At 43.8% G+C, this 24,361-nt stretch overlaps 2 protein-coding genes across 3 annotated transcripts in view; one reads left to right on the plus strand and one right to left on the minus strand.

Moving 5' to 3' along the window:
* Window positions 1–24,361, minus strand: part of DOCK2 (dedicator of cytokinesis 2) — a 184,486-nt gene that overhangs the window by 92,927 nt on the left and 67,198 nt on the right. For both annotated transcript variants that reach the window (XM_071569841.1, XM_071569840.1), the window contains one exon: window positions 17,884–17,976. In XM_071569841.1, the coding sequence (XP_071425942.1) occupies window positions 17,884–17,976 (93 nt within the window). The remainder of the gene's footprint in view (window positions 1–17,883; window positions 17,977–24,361) is intronic.
* On the plus strand, window positions 401–11,297 carry INSYN2B (inhibitory synaptic factor family member 2B). The gene is made up of 3 exons (XM_071570173.1): window positions 401–2,308; window positions 6,100–6,174; window positions 9,457–11,297. Exons 1-3 carry the CDS (start codon window positions 939–941, stop codon window positions 9,641–9,643), a joined length of 1,632 nt encoding a protein of 543 aa, XP_071426274.1. The 5' UTR covers window positions 401–938; the 3' UTR covers window positions 9,644–11,297.

Genomic DNA, 24,361 nt, shown 5'->3' on the forward strand with positions numbered 1-24,361 from the left:
AGACTTCAGGTACCTGAAAATTATAAACCCTGTTTCAGTTTCTATACAAGTACCTCATTGCCAAAATTACAGAACCACTGCAGATGAAACATTGTTAGGAGACAGCAGAAGAAAATTATGCTCTTTGCCAATTTGTTCAGCTACAATTGTTGTCTTTTTATTTTCAGGAATCATTTTCTGTTCTGTGTTTGCTGGTTGTTCAGTCTGGACCTCTCCTCTGATGCCAAAGCACTCACAGAACTGAACTTACAGAACTGAACCAGCCCTTGGATATGACTGGCCTTGTATTTGCAAGAACTGCAGTAACAGCTACACATCAGTAACTTCCCTCCCTGGATCCCACTGGATGTGGAGTTTCCCCTGGACATTTGGCTTCACTGTTTGGGGAGATTATTTTCAACTGGAACGCTACAACGATGGCTGAAGAGGAAAAGCTCTCCCTAAAGAAAGCAATTCAGTCTGGTATAAAGGGATATATTCCATCAGTAAATCTATGCACCAGAAATGAAAACACCCCCCAAAGTTATTATGCTTGTTGTTTAGACAACATGCAAATACAACACATCTGACTGGTCCATCCTAGGAACAGCTGGGTCACCAATGGAGAGCTGCTGCCAACTAAGAGTCACCAGGAAAGCCATAGACTCAACCTTACCTTTGAATTAGTTACCCGTAAGTGCAACAGCCTATTGCAGCTTTGTAATGCCAAGGCCATGTTAGCTTCAGGCTCCAGGATTTCTGCATTCTCCAGCTGCCAGAAATCTTCCCTTAAATTTGATATTTAACTCCTCTACCTTAGTGTTTGGTCTAATCAGCAATCAAATTTGAAAGGAGATCCCTACAGGGAGCATGAAAAGTAACAACAAGGAGAAGAATGAGCAGCCTCAGGGGTGAGATGTTGCTTTGTACCTTAGGAAGGATCTTAACACCCGGGTCAGATGACCAGTGAAATGGGTCGCAGAGAAACTCGTTACCTCCAGACTTTGAACTGTGACTCAACGGCCCAGCAGAGCCTGAGGATGCGGCCGGTGCTGCTGAAGAGGAACAGCCTGGACTCGGCCGATGTGCTGCGGCCCCCCCAGCACCGCCGGAGCAAATCCCAGCAGGTTCGCTTCAAGGAGGACCCCACGGCACAGCTGGAGGCCGATCCCGCCCCAGGCACGGCGTTCCCCGCGGGAAAAGCAGAAATCTTGAGGCAGCACAAGTTGTCGCTAACTCATTCTCCGACTTTCCCGAGGGCTCAGGGCGGGCTGCGGAATATGGGCATCCAAACATCTCCCAGCCTCAGGAAGCACTGCCCTGTCTTTAAGAGGAAGAAGCTGGCGGTGAGTAAATCGTTAACAGAGATGCCCACGGAGCCTGCACAGGCTCTGCAGGTCAACGGCAACCTCTGTGAGCAAGACCTGATGTCTGCAGACCTCTGCTACCTGAGAATAACCAACCACGTGGAGGATGGAGGCAGGAAGGGCGAGGGGGACAGTCAGTTAAGTCACAGAGCACCAAAAGCACAAAGCAATGGGCCCATCTACTCTGGTGGTTTCTCGGTATCAGAGAAGACAACTGCATCTACACAGGTGCCTGAATACATCCACGTGAGCTTCCCACAGGGCACAAACGTTTCCATGGGTGCACCAGACACAACCATGAACCCAAGTCATTCCCTGCATTCCTCTGCTGCCATCAACTGCAGTGAGAGCAATGAAAACAGCACACTGTCATCTGACTCTGAAAGGGCAGAGCCCTGGCCCAGCGATGCCACCGGCTGCAGGGAGTGTGATCCCCACCCTGCTGTTCCTGAAGGTGAGAAGAGCGATGCCAGCAGAGATGCCAACAGAGATGCCAGCAGTGAGCAGACTGCCCCATTGCAATCTCCATCAAACCACAGCCCATCTCCCTGTTCCCTCAGAGACTGTCAGCAGGCAGGAGAGCACAAACCAGATCCCAGCTGTGTGACGTTCTCAAGCGACCATCACTCAGTGGTGTCCCTGACCAGCAGTGAGGCACCAAACCCTGTTCTGTCCTGTAAGCCTGAGACTGAGAGGAATTCCACCCAGGCAGATGTTTCCCAGTGTAACAGCTGTTCGGAAGGATTTCACACACAGTCTTCTCCACCCAGGAATGAAATAAAACCACAACCCAACAAAGAGCTTAGTGAAATAAATCAAATTCACTTGGCACATGGTGAACTCTGTGCCCTCCAAGGCAGGCTGCAGTCTGTGGAAGAATCCTTGCAGTCAAACCAGGAGAAGATTAAAGTCCTTTTGAATGTAATCCAAGACCTGGAAAAATCCAGAGCCCTGAGTGAAGGGTATGGTGCATTTTTAATATCAGTAATTCATCAGAAGTGTAAAGCAGATGTTAGCACTCTTTTAACCTTTGCTTCTGAAAAATAGATCTCTTCTGATATTTAAAAATGAGTTTGCAAAAAAAGGCATCTTACACCATTTTTGTGGTAATTGGGCCTCAATAGAGAAGCAATTTTCCTCCTAGTTTGGCTTTAGCTGCCACTGCCTTTTCTAATTCGAGTGAGACACAGCATAACAACTCCCCTTTTCATTTGGATTGATGGTGTCCAATACAAAGCCAGTGACACCTGACAATTATCTGTCTCCACCTCACTAAAATCTGAGTGCAGGAGAACATCAAACCCCAGGAGTCTGATGGACTGAAGAGAAACCCATGGCAAGGTCAGACACATACGTAGTGCCCCAGCAGCCCCACAGCTGGCACAGCTGACAGGAGCCAAACCCTTCTCCTGTTCTCTGGAAACCAAACCCTCCACAACCAGGGGCAGGAGCAGTGGCCAAACACATCTGCTGGCACCTGGGGCCACTCTGCTGGTTGTATTTCATGTCCAGAAGCTTAAAGGGAATGTCTTGGGACCAGGGAGAGGCACAATGCCAGGTGAACTGCAAGAGCTCCAGGAAAATTTCATGGAAAGTCAGGGAGGTGCTTCAAAGGGATTAGAACTAAGGACACAGAGTGTGTCAGGACTGTTAGGAAGGACTCAGTTCAGAATCTCAGAGCTCAGAACTCCTCCTGCAGCTCAGCAGGGCTCGGTGGCCTGTCCCTATGTCAGTCTGATGTCACTATTTGCAGAATCACAGAATCCCAGACTATTCTGAGTTGGAAGGGACCCACAAGGATCATCGAGTCCAACTCTGAAGTCAATGGTCCACACAGGGGATTGAACCCATGACCTTGGCATTGTTACAATCAAGTTTTAACCAATTGAGATAATCTCAGGGTGGCCAAGGCTGCAGCCTTTATGCATTATAAATAATAGTAATACTATCAGTCCAGCTGAGGTCTAAAGAATGGATGCCTTCATAGGACAAACTTAAAATAAAACTTTAAGTGTTGCTATGTTCAAAACAGGCTTCAGAATATGCTAATCAAGCCTTCCAAATCAACAGTAAATGCATCCAGGATACACTTCACAGTTCTGGTAGGTTATAATGGGCTGATTCCAATGGGATGAAGTTCAGTAAGGCCAAATGCAGGTCCTGCCCTTTGGCCACAACAACCCCCTGCAGGGCTCCAGGCTGGGCACAGAGTGGCTGGAGAGCAGCCAGGCAGAGGGACCTGGGGGGACTGAGGGACAGGAAGCTCAACATGAGCCAACAGTGTGCCCAGGTGGCCAAGAAGGCCAATGGGATCCTGGCCTGGATCCAAACTAGCGTGGCCAGCAGGCCCAGGGCAGTGACCCTTCCCCTGGACTCTGCCTTGGGGAGGCCACACCTTGAGTGTTGTGTTCAGTTCTGGGCCCCTCAGTTGAGGAAAGAGATTGAGGGGCTGGAGCGGGGCCAGAGAAGAGCAACAAGGCTGGAGAAGGGACTGGAGCACAAGTGCTGTGGGGAGAGGCTGAGGGAGCTGGGGGTGTTTAGCCTGGAGAAGAGGAGGCTCAGAGGTGACCTCAGCACTGTCTGGAACTGCCTGAAGGGAAGTTGTGGCCAGGTGGGGGTTGGTCTCTTCTCCCAGGCACTCAGCAATAGGACAAGGGGGCACGATGGGCTCAAGCTCTGCCAGGGGAAATTGAAGTTGGAGATCAGAAAAAAATTCTTTGCAGAGAGAGTGCTCAGGGATTGGAATGGGCTGCCCAGAGAGGGGGTGGATTCCCCATCCCTGGAGGTTTTTCAACTGAGCTTGGCCGTGGCACTGAGTGCCATGATCTGGTAAAGGGACTGGAGTTGGACCAAGGGTTGGACTCGATGATCTTGGAGGTCTTTTCCAACGTAATCCATTCTATGATTCTATGATTCTGTAATGTAGTATGGCCCTCAAATAACTTATCTTTGAAAAACTCCTATGTAAATCTTTCAATGTATTAAGAGAATAACTGTTCCATTTTACTTGATTTTTTAATGATAAAACAACATGAAGTCTGTATTAGCATAAATTTACTTTTTATCCTTAGCATAGGCAGCACTTCTAGAATAATCACTTATACACAGCACCCTTAATTTTAAAATCAGATCATGTGTATCAATAATTAATGATTAAAATGAATGAATAGATCAGCTAATATTCCACATTTCCACAAACTGTGCAAACATCACAACAAGAAGGTTGCACTGAGGGTTTTGGGGTCAGGTTGCACAGAAATAGCCCAGATGACAACACTGTCTTGCTCACATCACCAGCATCAGGTCATCACATGTTCCCACATGGGCAGAACAGGTTTTTGTGGCTGTGCAGAACTGTCAGAGGAGAACTAACTAAGGCCACAGTTTTATTACCAAAGATACCATTTTGAAGAATTTTTTCTAAGTATTTTAGCAGGTAATTGAAGTTAACTTCTTGTTTTTCTGATGAATAACTTTCCAACTCACACTTTAAACATGAATTTGCATTCATTAAAACATTAAAATACTATAAATTCTGTTAGGCTGAGATTTTGCTCCATTCAGCTCCAGCTCTCCTCTCTCAGAGGGTTGTTCCATGTGATTTTCTACCAACAACTTCATAATAACAACTGACAAAATCAAATGCAAAACACCACCCCAGACCCCAAAAGTTGAGGCAAGAGGCAGATTTGAGGCAGGGACCCAAGAATGTGTCCAGCTTAAGCCATCACTGCTCGTGAATCCTTCATCCAACTCCAATCTGAGTGTGTTCCTTAGGAAAGGACAGGAAGGAGCCCCCACTCCTCCTCCCCTACGTGTAGCTCTGGATGAGACAGCACAAGTTCCAGTTGTGTTTGCAGATCTGACCATAACAAGGACTACTTTGCAGTCAAGCACAGTCAGATGACCCAGCAATATTTATAATCCATTTCTGTTCAGTTATCACAGGGCTGAAAAGAAAAACGTTGTCGAATACCTTGAAATTTGACACTGGGATTCGATGAGAGCCTTCAATTCACCTTGCCAGAATCATCCAGCAGTGACACTGAACATTCCAACAACTTCCACTTGAATTCCAAGAGAGTCAGGAAATTATTTTGGTACTGAGTAATCTCCCTTGATTCAAATAAAACTTGTTAAATGTGTTACACATTCTTCAGACATAATGAGCCACCGACCTCAAACTGGTTCTAACAGATCTCTCCATCATAAAAATAATTCAGCTCTGGTTAGTGTTAAGTATAAAAATCACTTTTCCTGTGTTCTCAACACTCCAAATTCATCTGCTATCAGCAGTAAAAATCTGACTTGGTAACACTCAAGTAAGCAAACATGCAAAGAGGAAAGCCTGTAAGGCATGAGGGCAGAGATCAGACTGATTCACCAAAGGCAGGGGTTTTTAAACACTTGTAAGAAGCAGTCACATGTCAAAGTGTTTTCATAACAGGTATTCATGCAAGAACCAACAATGAAAATCCCAACTTAAACACTTGTAAGAAGCAGTCACATGTCTCAGTGTTTTTATAACAGGTATTCATGCAAGAACCAACAACCAAAATCTCAACAGCAAGAGGTGGGAGGGATGCAAGACAAGAATCACTGGGTTTGGGTTTTCTAAAGCAGCATTGGAACTTACAACTTGACACCAGAATTTCAGTGAGGATCATAGAAGTGGTGAAATTTAGTGCATCTTTTATGAGCTGTATTTCCTGTCTCTACAAACACACCTCACATGAACCACTGTTTGTTCCAGGCGTAACTTCTACCACACTGGGCAAGACCTGAACAACTGCAGCACGTGCCAGAACACAGCCTGCATCATCTACAGGTACTTCCCTCCTCCCCATGGGTTACAGGGCTGGGCATTCCTCCAGGGGGGCAGTACCATGCTCTGCCCACAGCCAGAGAGTGCCTCAGAACTAACCCAGTTATCAACAGGACACCACGTGGTGTGTATGTGGTGGGTTTTTGGTTCCCAAGCAGGACACAATTATTATTAATGTTGCTGAAAGGGGTGCTGTGCTGCTGAGAATTCAAACAGAAATCCCCACTAAGGTTTCACAGCATTCTGACTTGGGTTTGAAAACCTTTGATGCCGTTCCTGGTGATGAAATCCCTCTGTGTGCTACAGTTTCAAAGCTGGGATTTCTGTAATGATTTCAGATCTCAGAAAAGAGAAACACTCAGTTCTCCCAATGCCAGTGAGCCACAGCTACAGCTCATGCCAACGTACAAAACAAAGCCAGAACTCCCACACCTCTCACTTCAGTTAATATTTATTTTGTTATTAATTGTAGAGAGTTCCATTTGACCAGAACATTTGCAGCTCTGTGTTCTGGAAGCTGTACTGGTTTCAAATCCCATGTCTCCATCCCCCCAAACCAGCAGGTACAAAGCCTTGCTTGGAGCTTGTCCACTCATTAAGGGATTTTACAAGGCTTCCTCCAATTGATAAACATTATCCCATCTCTGCAACCTCAGTTATGAGGCAGAAAACCCACATCTTGGGCGACTTGACTACATTTAGAAAAATAAGTTGTCAGAGAATTTCTCCTTTAGTTTGAAACCTTTATTTCAAAGAATGTGGCAGACCATTATCTTTCCAGGTCTGTAAGCACTGTAAACTTTTTAAAAGGGATATAATGAATAGAAAATACCCACATGGAAGTGTTTTTCAAATCACATCTTCTACACAAGCCAGATTTACCAAAGAATTTACTAAACTGGACACAGCACTGGAATCTGTTGGTCAACACACAACTCTGCCAGGCACTGATGTCCTAAACCTCTGGTACTTAAATCCCAAAATAATTAATTTGTCACAAATTAAACATCACAATCCCTCTGTTACAAAGCCCACTGGGGACTCTGGGATGTTCAGTGACTTATCCAAGAGCACAGACTGTACCTGTATAATAAGGAATATCCAGGACAAAGAGATTTCCTTGACTTGGTCATTGTCTCTGAACAATCAATCTCTGTATATTTACTGCACTAGACATGACCAGATCATTCTCTAGAAATTAAGGACAAACTACCCTTTACCACAGGCTGAAGAATAAACTATGATGGTCACCCTGTGTTTTTGAAGTTTACACAGTTTCAATGAAGGAAAGATCCTCAATAAACAGCACAATTATCCAAAGGAAAGGAGAGAAAGAGAGGAAATAAAAAACCCACGGATGTGCCTTTTTGATTTCCTGGGTAGTTTGTAATGATAGTGGTGCCTGGGGTCCTACAGAACATACACAGAACACAGTTGCTCTAAAAAGTTTCTAGTTTTAGGAGGCAAACAGGAGACAGCAGGGAATCAACAGCTTTCACTTTACAGAGGTTTTCCATAAGATGTGGTGATGAAAAAAGCATTCAGAGTGATGAACATTTTAAATTAAACAACATTCTGAAAGAAGTTACTGTTATCAGTGTTTGTTCTACACAAACCCACGCAAACTTTTTATGTAGCCTCAAAGTTCCATGCAAGTATTTTCCCCAACATAACTGTTTTCATTAATTATAGAATCCAAAGTTCTATTTTCCTCCCAGTTTTCCTGCTCCCAAAGAACCCGCCTCATCCCTGGCACACAAGGCTGGGTTGCTGTCACTGAACTGTCTTTATCACACACATTTGCAGCAGTCCCCGAGTCTAACAATGCACTAATCTCACAGAAATCCCCCTGTGGATTACACTGATCACTAAAGTAATAAAGAGCTTTTCAGCCTAAGACTGATGGTAAATTTGCCTTTATTAACTACCCAGCAGGGATTCCAGACTTGGGATTTTCAGTCCAGATCATGTAACGCAAATGTTTGTTTATTACAAACAAATGCAAGCAGCAAACAGAAACAGTTATCTGGGCATGTCCTGGGCAGTATTAAATGAAGACTGAATTGACCTCCTGCCTCTGGAGATGATCTCTTCAGCATTAAATTAAAAACTCAGAGGGCAGACCAAAGGATCAGGAGCAGATGCTCCCCCAACATGTGCTATAAACCCAACCTGTTGCTCTCCAGCCCCTGTGGTCTGTGCCTACTGAAAAGTATTAAGTTGCAGTTTTAGCAATAATCTGATAAAATGCCACAGACACTGAATTCATATCACCTTCTACCTCTTTTCTAGTTATTATGTGTTGCTTCTCCTGTGTTCTCCAGCTTGTCTAAGTCAGAATAATCCTACAGTTTTCTTTTTGCCAGCTGAGCTATATAATTTCATTACCCCTCCAAAAACCACATGAATTATAAGGCAAACAAGCTTCTAGTTAATTTTCACATATTATTTAACAATGTTTATGGATTTCTGTAGACATAAAAATAGAATTAATAGTGTTTAAATCTATGCATAATTACCAACTTTACAGATTTCTTTTAATCAGTGCCAAAATCAGGGCCTTGAACTGACATCCCCCAAACCCTTGGACTGTGTTTGGATTATGGAAAATGCCACTTTTTTACTCTCCCCCTGCCTCCTAAAACCTCCACAGCAGACACAGCCCACTCTCCTGCCCCCAAAGATGAGTGAAATAAAGAAAATACACACACTCCTCCTTAATCCCTGTCCACACTGACTCTTTTAACCTCCCATTTCTTTCTGTGCACCCATCAGCTGTTATCTAATTAACATCTCGGCTCTCTTTGACATCAATAATAATTAGGGGTTTCAGCAGAGAAAATGAGTTCTCCTTTCCTCTCCACTAACACCACTTATCTCAAAGCCTCACTTATTGGCTCACTTGGATATGTTTTTGCTCCTGGGCTGTCTCCTGGTGGGAGAGAATTTCCAATTAATCCCAAGCATGTGACTGTGAGGTTGTGGTATCAACATCTGACCTTGGAATAAAATGCACTGAAAGGTTATTTCGGGACATTTTCATCTTTTCTCCCTTAACATTTTGTCCCATTGTTTTGGGCACAACACTGGAGTTGTTGAGCCATATGAAGTAAAAGGAATCCCTTTAAAAAAATATAAATTACATTCTTTTCAAAGCAGCCACCTCCACAGCCTTGTGTTTTCCCCAGGCTCTGCTGTTGAATGATGAGATGAACATCCTTTCCAGGTGTCGTTCAAAGAGGCAATTTCTCCCTTACTAGCTCAAATCTCTTCATTTTCCCATAGTGTAGAATATGACTTCAGACAACAAGAAGGAAGATTTCACCAGATTCTGAAAACCCTGGACATTGCAGAGCAAGGTGCAGCTTCAGCCTCACCTCAGAAGGCACCACCTGACCCTCCAGCTGCCGAGAAAAAGGAGTTAAGGAGGAAAACAAAAAAGATGAAAAGGAAATGCTTCTGGTGGATTTGACTTCCTTCTGCCTCCTTTTGCATTTCAAAAGACACTGGAACAGAACGAGGTTGGAAGCACAGGCCTGAAATGTGCTATTACCAAGTCATTACAAAAGGGAAAGAATGTTTAATTAGAGGATCTGAAAAATCAAAATAATTGAATTCAGTTAAATCACCTCACTGAATAAAGGCTCATGAAGATCCTATTTTCAAAAGAGAGGATGTTCCTTTCAAAAAGAGGCTCTCCCATTTTTTTCCCCCCAAGGACACTTTCATATGCTTTGTAAAGACCATTTTTTTTCCAATTTCAAAATTAGCAAAGTTTAAAGCTCTAATTTAAAAAAAACCCAATGGCAGACAGAGCTAAGCATGTCACACAGCCTTCAATTCCTGTTTATAAGCAACATGGACTAAAAGGGAAGAGCTCCACTGATCTTTGAACAAACACATCATCAGGAACAAATTCAGGGAAACCTGCACTGTTCAAAGAAATCTCTCCTCAAAGGAGATAATTCTAATTATTTTGCATCCCCACTGACATTTTTGTTACTGTCATTCATCTCAGACTGAACAACAACAGCAAAAAGGATTTCAGGTTAAGTTTTGCTCTGTCCTTTCATTAGTTCATTATAAAAAGCCCCCATTGAGAAGTTTCAGCCAGGAGAAGAATCAGGGAATCACAAAACAAGAGAAGATAACTCTGGTCTCAAGCCCCTCCTCAAACAAGGCCTAATGAAGTGAATTTGAGTTTTGAGGATCATCAAAGACAAGAATCCCAAACTCCTTGGGACAGGCTCTTTCCCAGGGTTTTTCCTCACGTCTAATCTGGATCTCCTGCACTCTGACTTGTGTCCTCAACATCTTGTTCCATCCAAACACACCTTCAGGAAGAACTGGCTGGATGACAAGACCTCCCTGCCAAGTCTTCACTTTTTAAAGACTGACCAGCCCCACTTTTCAGTCTCTCTGCTGTTCCTGCTGAGCCTCCAGGCACCCTGACCCCCTCCCTGCAGCAATTTGGTGGCTCTCCCCTACCTGGAAGCCAAAACCTGGCCCCAGTCCCTGAGATGTCATCACACAGTTCCTGGATAAAGAGGAAGAACTATATTGGCTGCTGTCTTACTAAATAATTTCTCCAGTCTGTCCATTTAAGACTGTACCACTGTACCAAAATATCCCAAGGAAAGTCTTTTTTTGGCCTGAAAATGATACAAAATTGAACATAAAAATAATATTTAGTGAACTTATCTGTATTACACACAATAATTATAAATGCTGAAGATTTGATCAAGTGTCAATGCAGCAACTTCTTTCCTCCAAAGACACTGGAGTTACCAACCAGCACAGGGAATGCCAATGGAACCCAATTTAGGGCTGATGATTTTGCTTAATTATTTTACTCATGAAAACACAGTCACCTTTCATATGTGGGCAAAGGGGAAGAGGTTTCCCAAGGCAAGTTGAGTGGAATGTACTGCAGACCTTTTCTTAGTGACTCTGGGTCAGGGTGTTCCTGCATCCTGTTTTTCTAAGTTATCCTGTATTAATTGTGCAATGTTAATTTAAATTGAAAATGTCTGTACACTTTTTGTACACTTCTGTGATCCTTGAATTCTTAGGGTTAATGACACATTTGAAAATACATTAAAACTAATTTTGCACAGAAGAATTTTGTCTGGAAGAATTAATTTATTTATATTTTTATAGAACTAGTCTTTTAGAAGAAAGCCTGCAACGTGTCATGGCTTAGTTTATCATAATTCCAGGGGACTGACACTTTAAACCCCATTTCCATGTTAAGTTCAGTCAGTCCAGAAATGACTTGCACAAAATTATTGTTCTTTTAGAGGCTTTTCAGAAGGAAATTGATTTTTACTGGCACAAAAAGATGGCTCTGGTGAAAGAGAAAACTTTCCAAGAACAAGTTATGGGTGCAAAGGTAAGAATTAAATTAATGCATCAGAATATCACTATATTGCACTGAAGTGCCTGTACTGCTTATGTTGGTATGTCAAACAAATTCTTTTTTTTCCCTTAGTTTCTATAATTGATAACATGAAGGATTTATTATTAAGCTATTCCTGTGTTTTAAAACAACATTGTAAGACTCACTCTCAGTGGTAAAGGTATAATAAAAGTACCAGCAGGTGGAACAGGAGTAAACCCAGAGAGTCTTTTCTGTGCTGAGCTGATTTTTCATAATTTATTATATGAAAGGAATTTTCTGCCTTTCTTTCTGTTAAAAAGCACAACAAAGCTCATTTTAAGCTCTGAGATTTTAGGTTTGCACACACAAAGTGTGTGATGCCCTGGATATAATTTCAAAGGATCCAGAAGATTCAATTTAAACAAACTCCAGCACTTTGGTTCACCCCCAATTCCTGAGCTCAGGAAAACTGCAGGAACAGGAGCAGTTTTAGTTAAACTGCAGCCAAAGGGAGTTGCAAGGAAGGCTCTCACAGAGGAACAAACAGCATCACTCCTGGAAAAGTGAAATATGGGGATTTAAGTGCTTACAAGTTTTATATTTTAATGTCTGAGCTGGATGGAATTCTGAGCTTTTAATCCTTAATCTCCTGGTCAAAATTAGCATCTGTTTTCCAGATACTGAAATATAAATGAGATCTGACCAAGGGCTTATCTAAAGCACAGACTGAACTCCCTCCTTCCCCTTCTCCAGCTCTATCATGAACAAAACAGGAGATATTTTATTAGGTTTCAGGAGCCAATAAATACTAAACAACATTTCGATTAAACAGCAAACAGCTGTTCTTTGGCAAAAGAAAGATGAATCAAAAACTGATAGAATAATGAAATAATTTCTCTGAAAATGTGAAATTATCCTTCCAAAAGAAAAAGCATCATATTTTCAAAATAAAACCACCCCCCTAAATGGCAGGAGTTGTTGCCCCCAGGGTGTCACACACAGAAGGTTTTGCACATCAAACTTCAGAGAGAACTTTGCAACCAAAGCCTGTTGGTCACACTCAAATGTCTGTAATTAATTATCAATTCCTCTAGGAAATAAATTACCAGATACATATTATGCTATTTATGGTGTCAAGATTGGAAAAACAATAGAAATTGGGTGATAATGGTACTGGCTACAAAATAATTCTCTGATGTACAAAAGTACAGTGTAATCCCTAAAACCAGCTCTTAGAATAGGAAAGAAATGTTAGAAATACAGATTATTAAAGCAAAATCTAAAAATACCCCCCAAAAACCCATAAATGGATAAGAAAAGAACCCAAACAAACCAAGCCACCTGACTACAAAAATATTGTGTGTTTCTGTGAATGACATCTTGAGATGACAACCCAAATTTGCTATTTATAAATCAAAGCACCAAATGTGGTGTATTCCAATATTATTGTATTTGAAATTGGTGGTTTAGGGAGTTGACCCAACTCTCTTTAAAAATTAAAAATGTATGAATGAAACACTGAAGAATGTATGAATAAAATACTGATATCTGTATCACAGAGCAGCACTTCCTCTGGGGCTTCTGATGGTTTTGTGCATTATAGTTCCTTTGGAAAAGCCACAAGGCTTCATAATCCTGCCAGCTTAGATACAAACCACCTTCCTGATGGCATTTGTTCTCTACTGTGTGTTTTGGACATTTCTAGGCCCTGAAATGGGATGTTATCTTTTGCAATAAAATGAGATTTTTTTTTTTATTATTAGGCTTCAAGAGTCAATTAATAATCAACAGAATTTGGATGACAAAGGGAGTGAACAGCTGTTCTTTGGAAAAAGAAAAATGAATGGGAAACTAATAGGCATTTCATGGAATCATTGTACAGCTTTTCCAGGGAGAACAAGGATTTCAATTTGAATACTGAGGAAAAAAAGCTGCAGCTTTCAGGCTGACCATGAGTATATTTGAATATATGGGATTCTCCAGCCACAGCAGCAATTCCAAGAGTTTCTTTGGTCATTATTTCCCCACAGAGAAAGCCCTAGAGTAGCTGTGCTTAACAGAGCACAAAGTTTGCTTTTTGGCAGAGTCTTTATATGCACAAGAGTGTATATAAACATTATCCAAAACCTTCCCTGTGTAGTGTAGCTACACTTATTTCATCATGTTAAACTGATACTACCAATAAAGTCAAGTCTAGGGAAGTACAAAAGGAAACCTTTCAGTTGTAGATGGTGGATTTGTGATATTAATGTTTATCTAACCAAGCCAAGACTGAGAACAAAACTTCTCTGCTCTACATGTTTTATTTCTGTAACTCCTGCAGTTGGACTTCACTGCACCACAAAGACCTTTAACTGAAAGTCTAAAATTCATAAGGTATTGAAGACAGAGCTTGAATAGCCCATTTCAGACTATAAACTTGCCCTTTAACACAAATTCAGAAGCACTGCTGCAACTGGGGACAGTCCAGGTTTGGTGGGTTTTCAAGTGTGAGAACAACCAAGCAGCTGTTAAAGCCCCCAGTGCCAAAGCAGCACAATGAGGGCAAGGGTGGCATTGAAGCAGCTCTGCTGTGCCCTGGCTGCAAAGAGCCAAACTGCTTTTGCACCACCAAAACCTGCTCCTGAAGGGATTATTTCCTTCTGTGCCTGACTCTGGCCAGTGATTACATGAACACACCCCAGGCAGGCACCAGCTGGGCACAAGCAGCACCTTCCCTTTCTCTCCAGCTGGCACTGGGCAAGGAAAGACCAAGGCAATGGGAACCCCAAATCCTTTTAATGCCTTCTCTGCCAACGAGCTCCAAGATTCTGAAATGGACCCCTGAATATGAAAATGAACTTGCTTACCCCTGCCAGAAAGCAAAAATAAACTCAGGTAAATAAAATGCAGTCATCCAGCACGTGCAAGGCATTTAATCTTGCAAGGAATTGCAGGTCTTGTATATTATAACCACTGCTTTTATCAGTATAACATAATGTGGGCATTTTCAAATTCCAGAAAATTACACTGCAGAAGTTACTAAAAGCACTTGAGATATTCATGAAACTGTTAACAGATTTAAGAATGTAAAGAGCAATCTTTGATTCTCCTGGAAGAAACAGGTTTATTCCCACTTGAATTGCCTCTCCTGTCTGTGTAAGCTCAGCTGCTCTCTCTGACTGCAGCTGTTCCACTGTCCCAGCTGTGCCTGCAGAGATCCCAAAGCTTCCAGAGCTGGAGCTCCCCCAAACACTCTGCAGGACACAATTCCTGCTTCACTGGGAAAAGGTGAACCATTCAGGCTTTCAGCAAGTTTGACCCCCTCAAGAAGTTTAAAAGCAAACCTGAAAATGAACCTGCTGGACTAAAGGTGGCACATAGAGCATGAAAAAACTTGTTTTGCCAGTTCTTTCTGAGTGCAAAAGGCTATTCTGTTCATTACAAACAATTTCTTCACATATAAAAGACTACTCTGTTAAGAGTGTTGCCTCAACTGCAATTTATTAGAATTTTGCTGTGAAAAACCTCAAAAATACCCAGTAAACACACCTATATAGGTACTCATGAGCATAATCAGCATTCAGACAAATGCATTTCAAAATTTACATTGAATTTATCTTTTTAGATTGAAAGAGTTCAAGAAATTACTGTAGATGAGAGGGAAAAGTTAAAAAAAAAAGAAACAGATTTTCCAAGCCATTTCAATGTACTGTAACCAGCTGGTTTCCTAATGGTTTCCTAATGAGAAGGATCCTTTATGCAGGATCACCACAGCTTCATTTTGCTTCTTCATGTGCTGTTTGTGGGATCCAGAAACACCCCTTAATAGATCCATTAAATCCCCCATGACACTCATAGAATCATAGAATCAGTTGGGTTGGAAGAGACCTCTGAGATCATCAAGTCCAACCCTTGATCCAACCCCACTGTGATTACCAGATCATGGCACTCAGTGCCAAGTCCAGTCTCACCTTAAAAACCTCCAGGGTTGGAGAATCCACCCCCTCTCTGGGCAGCTCATTCCAATGCCTGAGCACTCTCTCTGTAAAGAATTTCTTTCTGATATTCAACCTAAACCTCCCCTGGCAGAGCTTAAGCTCCTCTTGTTCTACTGTTGGTTGACTGAGAGAAGAGACCAACCCCCACCTGGCTACAACCTCCTGTCAGGGAGTTGTAAAGAGTGAGAAGGTCTCCCCTGAGCCTCCTTTTCTCCAGGCTAAACAACACTCATGTCGTGCTTTCCTTGGAATGCAGAGAACATTTGCAAGCTCTGCAGAGAGCTGAGAGGTTCACTGTCCTCATCCCAAACCGTTTCCCCTTCCCACCAGGGATAAATGCCCGAGGGTTACACACACCACCAACAGGCACAGCCCTGGCAAACACTGGCACCATTCTGAGACTGGCACAGGCACCACAGGGAGTTTGAGGCAACCACTGGCAAAGATTTCCTTGGAAGAGCTCAATTATTAGCAATCTAATCATTAGGAGGCTCATGCTCTGGCTGGCAATGATCTAAAACTGTTTGGATTTTCCACCAGACACAAACAGGGAAACAGCCCAATTTAAGAGACATGCAATGAACCTCTTGGGGCCAAAGCAATCAAGTAAATGATGCTCGTGATTTTGCAGAAGGATGTAAATCTCTAAAGGCAAACAATTAATGTGCATCTTCCCAACAGCACAGTCTGAAGGGCAAGCTCAGAATTCCTGATGAACACAGCCCTCAAGTTCTCACAAAGTCTAAACCCACTCATGAGATGTTTATTTAAATCTAAATAAACTGCAGAATTTCCCCTTGAATGTGACTTGTAAACCATGGGATCTCCACAAAAAAAAAAAATCTCAGGGGCATGTTTTGTGCCAGAACATCATCAGAGATTTTCCCATCTGCCAATTATACCTTATATAAAATAAGTTGTTGAGAACAGCTTTTTGAGTTGTTCTTCATTGTTTTTTTTGTTGTTTTTTTTTGTTTGTTTGTTTTTTTTTTTTTTTGTTTTGTTTTGTTTTGTTTTTTTTTTAGTTTCATTCAGACAAATCCACTTTAGCTTAGTGGAAACACTGTTCTTAATGTACTCAAGTGCACCCTTTATGAAGGTTTGTAAAACTTCCTTATTTTTGCCAGTATCAATTAGCTTTAGACATACCATTTTTTCTTTTAAAGAGTGTAGAAATCTTACAACTACACCGCCGGTCACCAGTGGTGTCCCCAGGGGTCTGTGTTGGGTCCAGTCCTGTTTAACATCTTTATTGATGATTTAGATGAGGGGATTGAGTCCATCAGCAGCAAATTTGCTGATGACACCAAGCTGGGAGGGAGTGTCGACCTGCTGGAAGGCAGGAGGGCTCTGCAGAGGGATCTGGATAGACTTGAGAGATGGGCTGATTCCAATGGGATGAAGTTCAACAAGGCCAAGTGCAGGTCCTGCCCTTTGGCCACCCCAACCCCTGCAGCGCTCCAGGCTGGGCACAGAGTGGCTGGAGAGCAGCCAGACAGAGGGACCTGGGGGGACTGAGGGACAGGAAGCTCAAGAGGAGCCACCAGTGTGCCCAGGTGGCCAAGAAGGCCAATGGGATCCTGGCCTGGATCCAAACTAGCGTGGCCAGCAGGCCCAGGGCAGTGACCCTTCCCCTGGACTCTGCCTTGGGGAGGCCACACCTTGAGTGTTGTGTTCAGTTCTGGGCCCCTCAGTTGAGGAAAGAGATTGAGGGGCTGGAGCGGGGCCAGAGAAGAGCAACGAGGCTGGAGAAGGGACTGGAGCACAAGTGCTGTGGGGAGAGGCTGAGGGAGCTGGGGGTGTTCAGCCTGGAGAAGAGGAGGCTCAGAGGTGACCTCAGCACTGTCTGGAACTGCCTGAAGGGAAGTTCTGGCCAGGTGGGGGTTGGTCTCTTCTCCCAGGCACTCAGCAATAGGACAAGGGGGCACGATGGGCTCAAGCTCTGCCAGGGGAAATTGAAGTTGGAGATGAGAAAAAACTTCTTTGCAGAGAGAGTGCTCAGGGATTGGAATGGGCTGCCCAGAGAGGGGGTGGATTCCCCATCCCTGGAGGTTTTTCAGCTGAGCTTGGCCGTGGCACTGAGTGCCATGATCTGGTAAAGGGACTGGAGTTGGACCAAGGGTTGGACTTGGTGATCTCAGAGGTCTTTTCCAACCCAATCCATTCTAGGATTCTGTCATTCTATGATTCAAAAGACACTACAGCTGAATGAAGAAAGAGTAAATCTTGAGACCTTTTATGAGAATTTTTTAAGAAGAATCAGGAACAAAGACTTCACAAATACTCTACATTTTTTCAGACTAGCTATAAAATGGTTTCAAAGCCCTGAAATTACATTCAAACATTACTCACAATTAAGGGATCTCGTCCCATTGTGATGACAGTTCTGTTCACTGTGCGCAATAACTGCACCATTATCTCTTGGATGTGGTGATAAGTGGAAGCCTGAAAATGAAAACAAACCAGAGTTTGGGTATTAAAACCATATCTCTTGCAAAAGTCAGAAGAAACCATTTCTTTTCATGTTGACAGTTCAAGTTGTGCCACCTAACACCAGTTCTTGCTCCCACTGCTCCCGAGTTCCAGCAGTTCCCATGGGATGCTCATTCCAAGTGGCACATCCAGTTTCAGCCTCATCTGCTCCACAAGTGGGTTTGGTTCCCAACAGTCATTCCCATCCCTCACTGTTCTCCCAGGAACTCAATAGTCAGTAACTCAGCAGCAACACTCTGGTAAACAGTTAATTGAGGCAAATTCCCTCCTGGTTCTCCACTCTGGCAATGCCCTCAGCACACTCTGGAACTTGGGAATATTCTCAGTTTGCAGCCACAAGGGATGGAGGTTTAAAGGCCAATCTTCATTTAACCCCCAGCTCTGGGAGGGCTCAGGGTCAGCTCTTTGCCCCACTGCCCCAGGACTGCTCTGGGTGCCTGCAGGACACTGGATTATTTATTCTGAAACCTTGAGCACATGGGAATAATCTCCTATTCACCAGTTTGACTGACCACTGATCACTCCACAGCCTGAGAAACCAGCACACAACAAAGGAAGAAAAGGTCTGACTGAATTTCTGGTGGGAAAAGCTCCTCAGCTTCTACCAACAAGGACCTGTTTAGGGACAGACTCAGCATGGACAGAACAGCACAGGCACAGCAGCCATGGGGACTTCACCTTTGAGGTGGCTCAGGTGCAGTAACACCTCAGTTTTTCCTCTGAGACAGCCAACATTTTCCTCTTTTTTCCTCCTGCTCTGACTAACCTGGCTCAGGCCACCACACTTCACACCAGGGACCTTCCTCATATCTGGCACTTTATTTACTGTTACACTTAGTCCTGTTGTGTCCTCTGACTATAACACAACAACACTTAAATGATCTCACCTGTCACACCATTTCAGAAGTTATTATATTCTATAAATGCACAAAGCATTCACAGAATAATTTGTGACTGTGTTTTCTTTCCTAAAATTTCAGTTTCTCTGGTATAGTCCCATATTTATAACAAGACCACACCTGACAGTGGCTGCACATAAGACACATTTGCTGTTGTTCTTACAATATTATTTACCATTACAACTAAAATAAAATTTATATATGAACAGCCAAAACTTATAAACTATCTAAGGAGAACTTTGCACAGGGAAGTGATTTGTTCATTAGTTTCCTTTTTTTGTTCTTTTAATTTAAAAAGTGAGGGTCTGTAAAGTCTCCCTTTGCTTCCAAATCTCAGTGTGTGCTACACCATTATTAGTAACAGTTCAGGACATCATCTAATGGGTTTGAACATTCAGCCCTGAATCCATTATTAGAAAGGAGCTCTGCTCTGAATTCACACACAGCACATAAAACACCTTTCCTGAAAAATATTACATATGCCCAAGCATGGAGAGGTTATTTTCTGCTGGACTTTTGAATTTCAGAGAAACATCAGCAAATGAATTCAAATGGTTTCTCTATGAAACTGAGACTCCTTTTCTTCTTGATAATCTAAAAAACCAATTAGATGCTCAATCCTGACATTCCAAATTAACAAAAAGTGTTTTCACACAATGTCTACACACAAGAGTGCAGCTTTTATTTTATCTTACAGTTTCCAGCTTCAGAAGCCAGTCTAACAACCCACTGCAACATGTGCTGTCTTAGGTCATATTCCTCTTCCCAAGGATGACATGGAAAAACCCACTGTCATTTGGCTTCAGTCCATTTATCAAACACAACCTTTCTCCAGCAGCTCAATTAACAACTTGCATCATATATAAATACTCCCTTTAAAAACATGAATTGATGACTCCATTTAATGAATTATGCCCATGAAAACTGTGTGCTTGTCTTCTCGTTGGAAAGGCCTTGCCAGATGGCCAAGGAATGGCACAACCCGAGCTCCCAGTGGTGCCCAGGCTCACAGAGGGCAGCGCCCTCACAGAGTCCCTGCAGAACCATTGCTGGGGTGGGTGGCACACACTGTGCCCAGGCTCACAGAGGGCAGGAACCTCACAGAGCCCCTGCAGAACCATTGCTGGGGTGGGTGGCACACATTGTGCCCAGGCTCACAGAGGGCAGTGCCCTCACAGAGCCCCTGCAGAATCACTGCTGGAATGGGTGGCACACACTGTGCCCAGGCTCACAGAGGGCAGTGCCCTCACAGAGCCCCTGCAGAACTATTACTGGGGTGGGTGGCACACACTGTGCCCAGGCTCAGCAGTGGGCAGAGCCCCTGCAGAACCATTGCTGGGGTGGGTGGCACACACTGTGCCCAGGCTCAGCATTGGGCAGTGCCCTCACAGAGCCCCTGCAGAACCATTACTGGGGTGGGTGGCACACACTGTGCCCAGGCTCAGCATTGGGCAGTGCCCTCACAGAGCCCCTGCAGAACCATTACTGGGGTGGGTGGCACACACTGTGCCCAGGCTCAGCATTGGGCAGTGCCCTCACAGAGCCCCTGCAGAACCATTGCTGGGGTGGGTGGCACACATTGTGCCCAGGCTCACAGAGGGCAGTGCCCTCACAGAGCCCCTGCAGAATCACTGCTGGAATGGGTGGCACACACTGTGCCCAGGCTCAGCATTGGGCAGTGCCCTCACAGAGCCCCTGCAGAACTATTACTGGGGTGGGTGGCACACACTGTGCCCAGGCTCAGCAGTGGGCAGAGCCCCTGCAGAACCATTGCTGGGGTGGGTGGCACACACTGTGCCCAGACTCAGCAGTGGGCAGAGCCCCTGCAGAACCATTGCTGGGGTGGGTGGCACACACTGTGCCCAGGCTCAGCAGTGGGCAGAGCCCCTGCAGAACCATTGCTGGGGTGGGTGGCACACACTGGGGCACAGAGCAGTTCACAGAGCAACCAAACCAAGTAAAATGTCACTCCTCTTAAAATAATATCTGTGCAGGGTAACAGCAGTTACTGTCTGATTTAGCTTTCATCTTCTGGGACAAAAATCAGAGCAATTCCATTGTCCCAGAGTCCTACACACACTTCAGCCCCTGATGGAGCACTCATTTATTTGGATGGTGACACACCAGGATGGCCTGAGTGGCTATTTCAGAACTGTAATTATTGCACCACCTGGACTTGGGAGAGCCTCTTGAAGAATCCTCTTCAGTCAATCATTTCAGCTGTCCCAGCTGTGTCCCCTCCCAAACACCTGCCCAACTCTCCCCTACTCCTTCCATGGGGCAGAGAGAGAGAAAACACCCTGACACTGCAAACACTGCTCAGCAATAACTGAAATTCTCATTGCTGTGGTTTGGTCACAGGTCTAAACCACAGCACCATGTGGGCTGCCACAGAGCAAATGAACTCTGCACAGAGCAGGTCCAGTGTGTTCACTCCCTGGTGCACCCAGGATTGTAATTCATATTCCCCCTTGGATATATATACAAATAAAGGCACATATAAAAAGATAAATTTTTAATTTTTTAAGCCATAGTTCATAATCATGCATTGTTCTGACTGAAGTGTCTTCAGAACACCTTAAGGCAACCAGATCTAAATGAACATGCACATTCCCTAACTGCATTCCTTTCAAATCCTCTTTTGCTAAAGTTTGAAGATCTGCAATAACTTGGGCAAATGCTTAAAACATTTCTGTGCAATTCTAAAAGGCTCCCAGACTTGTTTGTAGTTGTTTGCTAAACAGCTTAAAATGCAACTGCTGCCAGTTACTGACCTGGTGCACAGAGCAGGAAAAGGTTCTTCATCTCTCTTGTACTTACAGTCCCAACCAAGACTGCATTTCAGAGCCCAAGTGCAAATGTTTATCATAACAAAACTTGTTCCTCTATTTTAATACATATTGTATGTCAAATTAGAGATAAAATCACCTGGACTGTCAGACTGCACATATCAGAGATGGAAAGAGGGAAATGGGAAGTGGCTTTAATTAAAACAGAAAGAAGAAGTCACTGATTTCCCCACGACCTTCATCAATGCCTTCCCTGCAGTTCTGAGGTGGAACTGCATTTCACAGGTGTTCAAAGCACAGTCTCAAGCTCTGGAGCCAATATTAGACATGATTCAGTCAAAACAATGACATCTGTAGCCAAAAGCTGTTTGCTGGAGAGGAAATATAAAATCAAGCCTCAGCATCCCCCTGAGATGCCCAGCACTGACTGTCTATTCATAAAAATGAAGTCCTTAACATAAAGCAATGTTTTTACCAACATCCTTGCTACCTGCAGGGCCCAGGGAGGAGCTGAGGAACACAGTGTTGGAACAAAGAATCCCATGAGTCACATGTTCCCACTCAGCAAACAATGCGAGGCAAACCAGGAGAGCAGAGCTGGCAACATGAAAATCTCTTTCTTTGATAAAGGAAATGCATCCTTCAAAATTCCTGTGACAGCTTCAAAGATCAGCTCACAGTATAATTTTTTATCACTAGAAACACAAAACTGCTGCTGCTTCTTCCCTGTCCTTTGTGCATGTTCTATTTCTGGTGACTCTCACCAAATAAATCAAATGCAGAAGTATCAAAGCTAAGTTTACAGAAAGTTTTAGATACTAATCCAAACCCAGATTTCACTACTGAGATGGAAAAAGCAGAAGAAAAATGGACAATGTGTTGCTGTTATCAATATTGTGAAGTGATTCTGCCACTAAAGCCTCAAGTTTTCTCCTCCAGCAGGTCAAATCATTAATTTTCTTAGAGAGTGAGAGCTACAGGAAATGAATAGAAAACTGCATTCATCTCAAGGTTGAAATGCAGTCCCACATGAAATAATGTGATTAATTGCCAAACCAATTCTCTATATCCAGCTCACCCTGAAGAAAGGCATTCTGAAGGACACTGCCTAAACATAAGCTGATGTTATGGGTCTAGGTGGCCTAAATCTGGGCTCTGAAGTTCGGACTAGGCCGAAGCTGTCAGCTGACTTGAGCTGGGCTGAGCTGACAGCTGACCTCTTCTAGCCAGTAAGTTTGTATTCCATACCACATTATAACATCATCTCCAGGGCAGTAGGAACCAGTGTGGGAGTAGTTAAGGCAGTCGCTTCTCAGCCCTCCTCTTGGGAGGACGCACGATGGTGCCCCAGGGGGGATGGAGAGGACCAGGCCCACCACTGGCTCACAGGGTATCTCAGGAAAGTAAAATGTGTTGTTCTGGGTCTCTCCTTTCTGCTTGAGTTTGTCTCCCTGGGGAGTAAGTTCTTTCTTAAGTAATGTGTAGTCAAGACAGTAGAATTTGTGTTCGTTAAGAAGCAGGGAATTTGTTGTTGTAGACTTGTGTGAGTGTATATTTGTACTCTCTTCTAATTGTCTCTTCCTTTCTGTAAAAATAGATGTAGTTTTAGTATAAATGTGGTTTGAAGTGGTTTTTTCCTTTCCCCTCTCTTTTCCTCCCTTTCCTTGGTGTTAGGAGGGAGGCTTTTCTCTCTGTGCTTGAGGGGGGTTGGCAGTTGCTTATCTCACAGGTTCTAGTCCTGAGGACTTCACTGTCCCTGTCCAAGCTCGCTTGGCCGTGGCAGATGAACCTCAGGACTGAAACGGTGGGGCCAGTTCTGCGCACGCTGAGCCTCACCTGAAATGCACTGCACGGGCTGGAAGGGCACCCACGTGGGGACAGCCCTGCCCAAAGCTTCATTAGCGAAGCTGAGCCACACACACAGTCTCAAACCAAGACACCTGACCAGAAAATTAACCTTTTCCTTTTGCCTCCAAAGTATTTACCACTGCAAATTTGTAGCCTTGAAACAAGATGCCTCACTTGAGCTGGAAAGCAAACATCTGTGTGGCACTGCAGAGAAACCTGCCCTGGCCCTCAGACAAATGGCTGTGATGTGAGGAGGTGCCTCAGGGATTGCTGCAGTGAGGGTGTTCCCTTCCTCTGCTCTCTCTGCCTCCTTCTGTCATCTCCAAAGCAGACTTTCAGTACTGTGGGTAGCTGAAAAATGAGACCATGACCCATGGATTCTCTGTCCAGGAAAGAAAAACTGGGAGTGACAGTCACACATTTGCTGTTGTAGCAACAAAACCCACTTACATTTAGTGACATACACCTTAACATATCCTAAAATCCATGTTGTCCCTGCTCAGCAGTTGTACTGCCAGAAGGCATGACAGGACATGCACTTTTTACACCAGAAGCACCTGGTTTTCTGTTGATGCCTCAGCTATTCTACAATGTTCCCCACACTTAGGAATAAGATGCCTGCAGAGGGCTTGGCATTTCCTGATTCCCCTGCTGGATTTAAACCTCCTCCAGGAGGCTTTTCTTCCTGTACCAGAAATCCTTCAGGATTTACTGCAAACTGCCACCCAAACATCTCACACTGAATCTCCAGTTTACCTTTATAAAAAACCCCCATTGAACTATTTGAACAACCACCAATGT

The sequence above is a fragment of the Pithys albifrons genome, chromosome 15, assembly GCF_047495875.1.
Source record: "Pithys albifrons albifrons isolate INPA30051 chromosome 15, PitAlb_v1, whole genome shotgun sequence".
NCBI classification, from domain to species: Eukaryota; Metazoa; Chordata; class Aves; order Passeriformes; family Thamnophilidae; genus Pithys; species Pithys albifrons.

Coding starts and splice junctions, on each gene's coding strand:
- INSYN2B (XM_071570173.1), top strand. CDS start 939: ATGACCAGTGAAATGGGTCGCAGAGAAACTCGTTACCTCCAGACTTTG. Junction 2,309..6,099: donor TCCAGAGCCCTGAGTGAAGG/GTATGGTGCATT, acceptor TGTTTGTTCCAG/GCGTAACTTCTACCACACTG. Junction 6,175..9,456: donor ACAGCCTGCATCATCTACAG/GTACTTCCCTCC, acceptor ATTTTCCCATAG/TGTAGAATATGACTTCAGAC.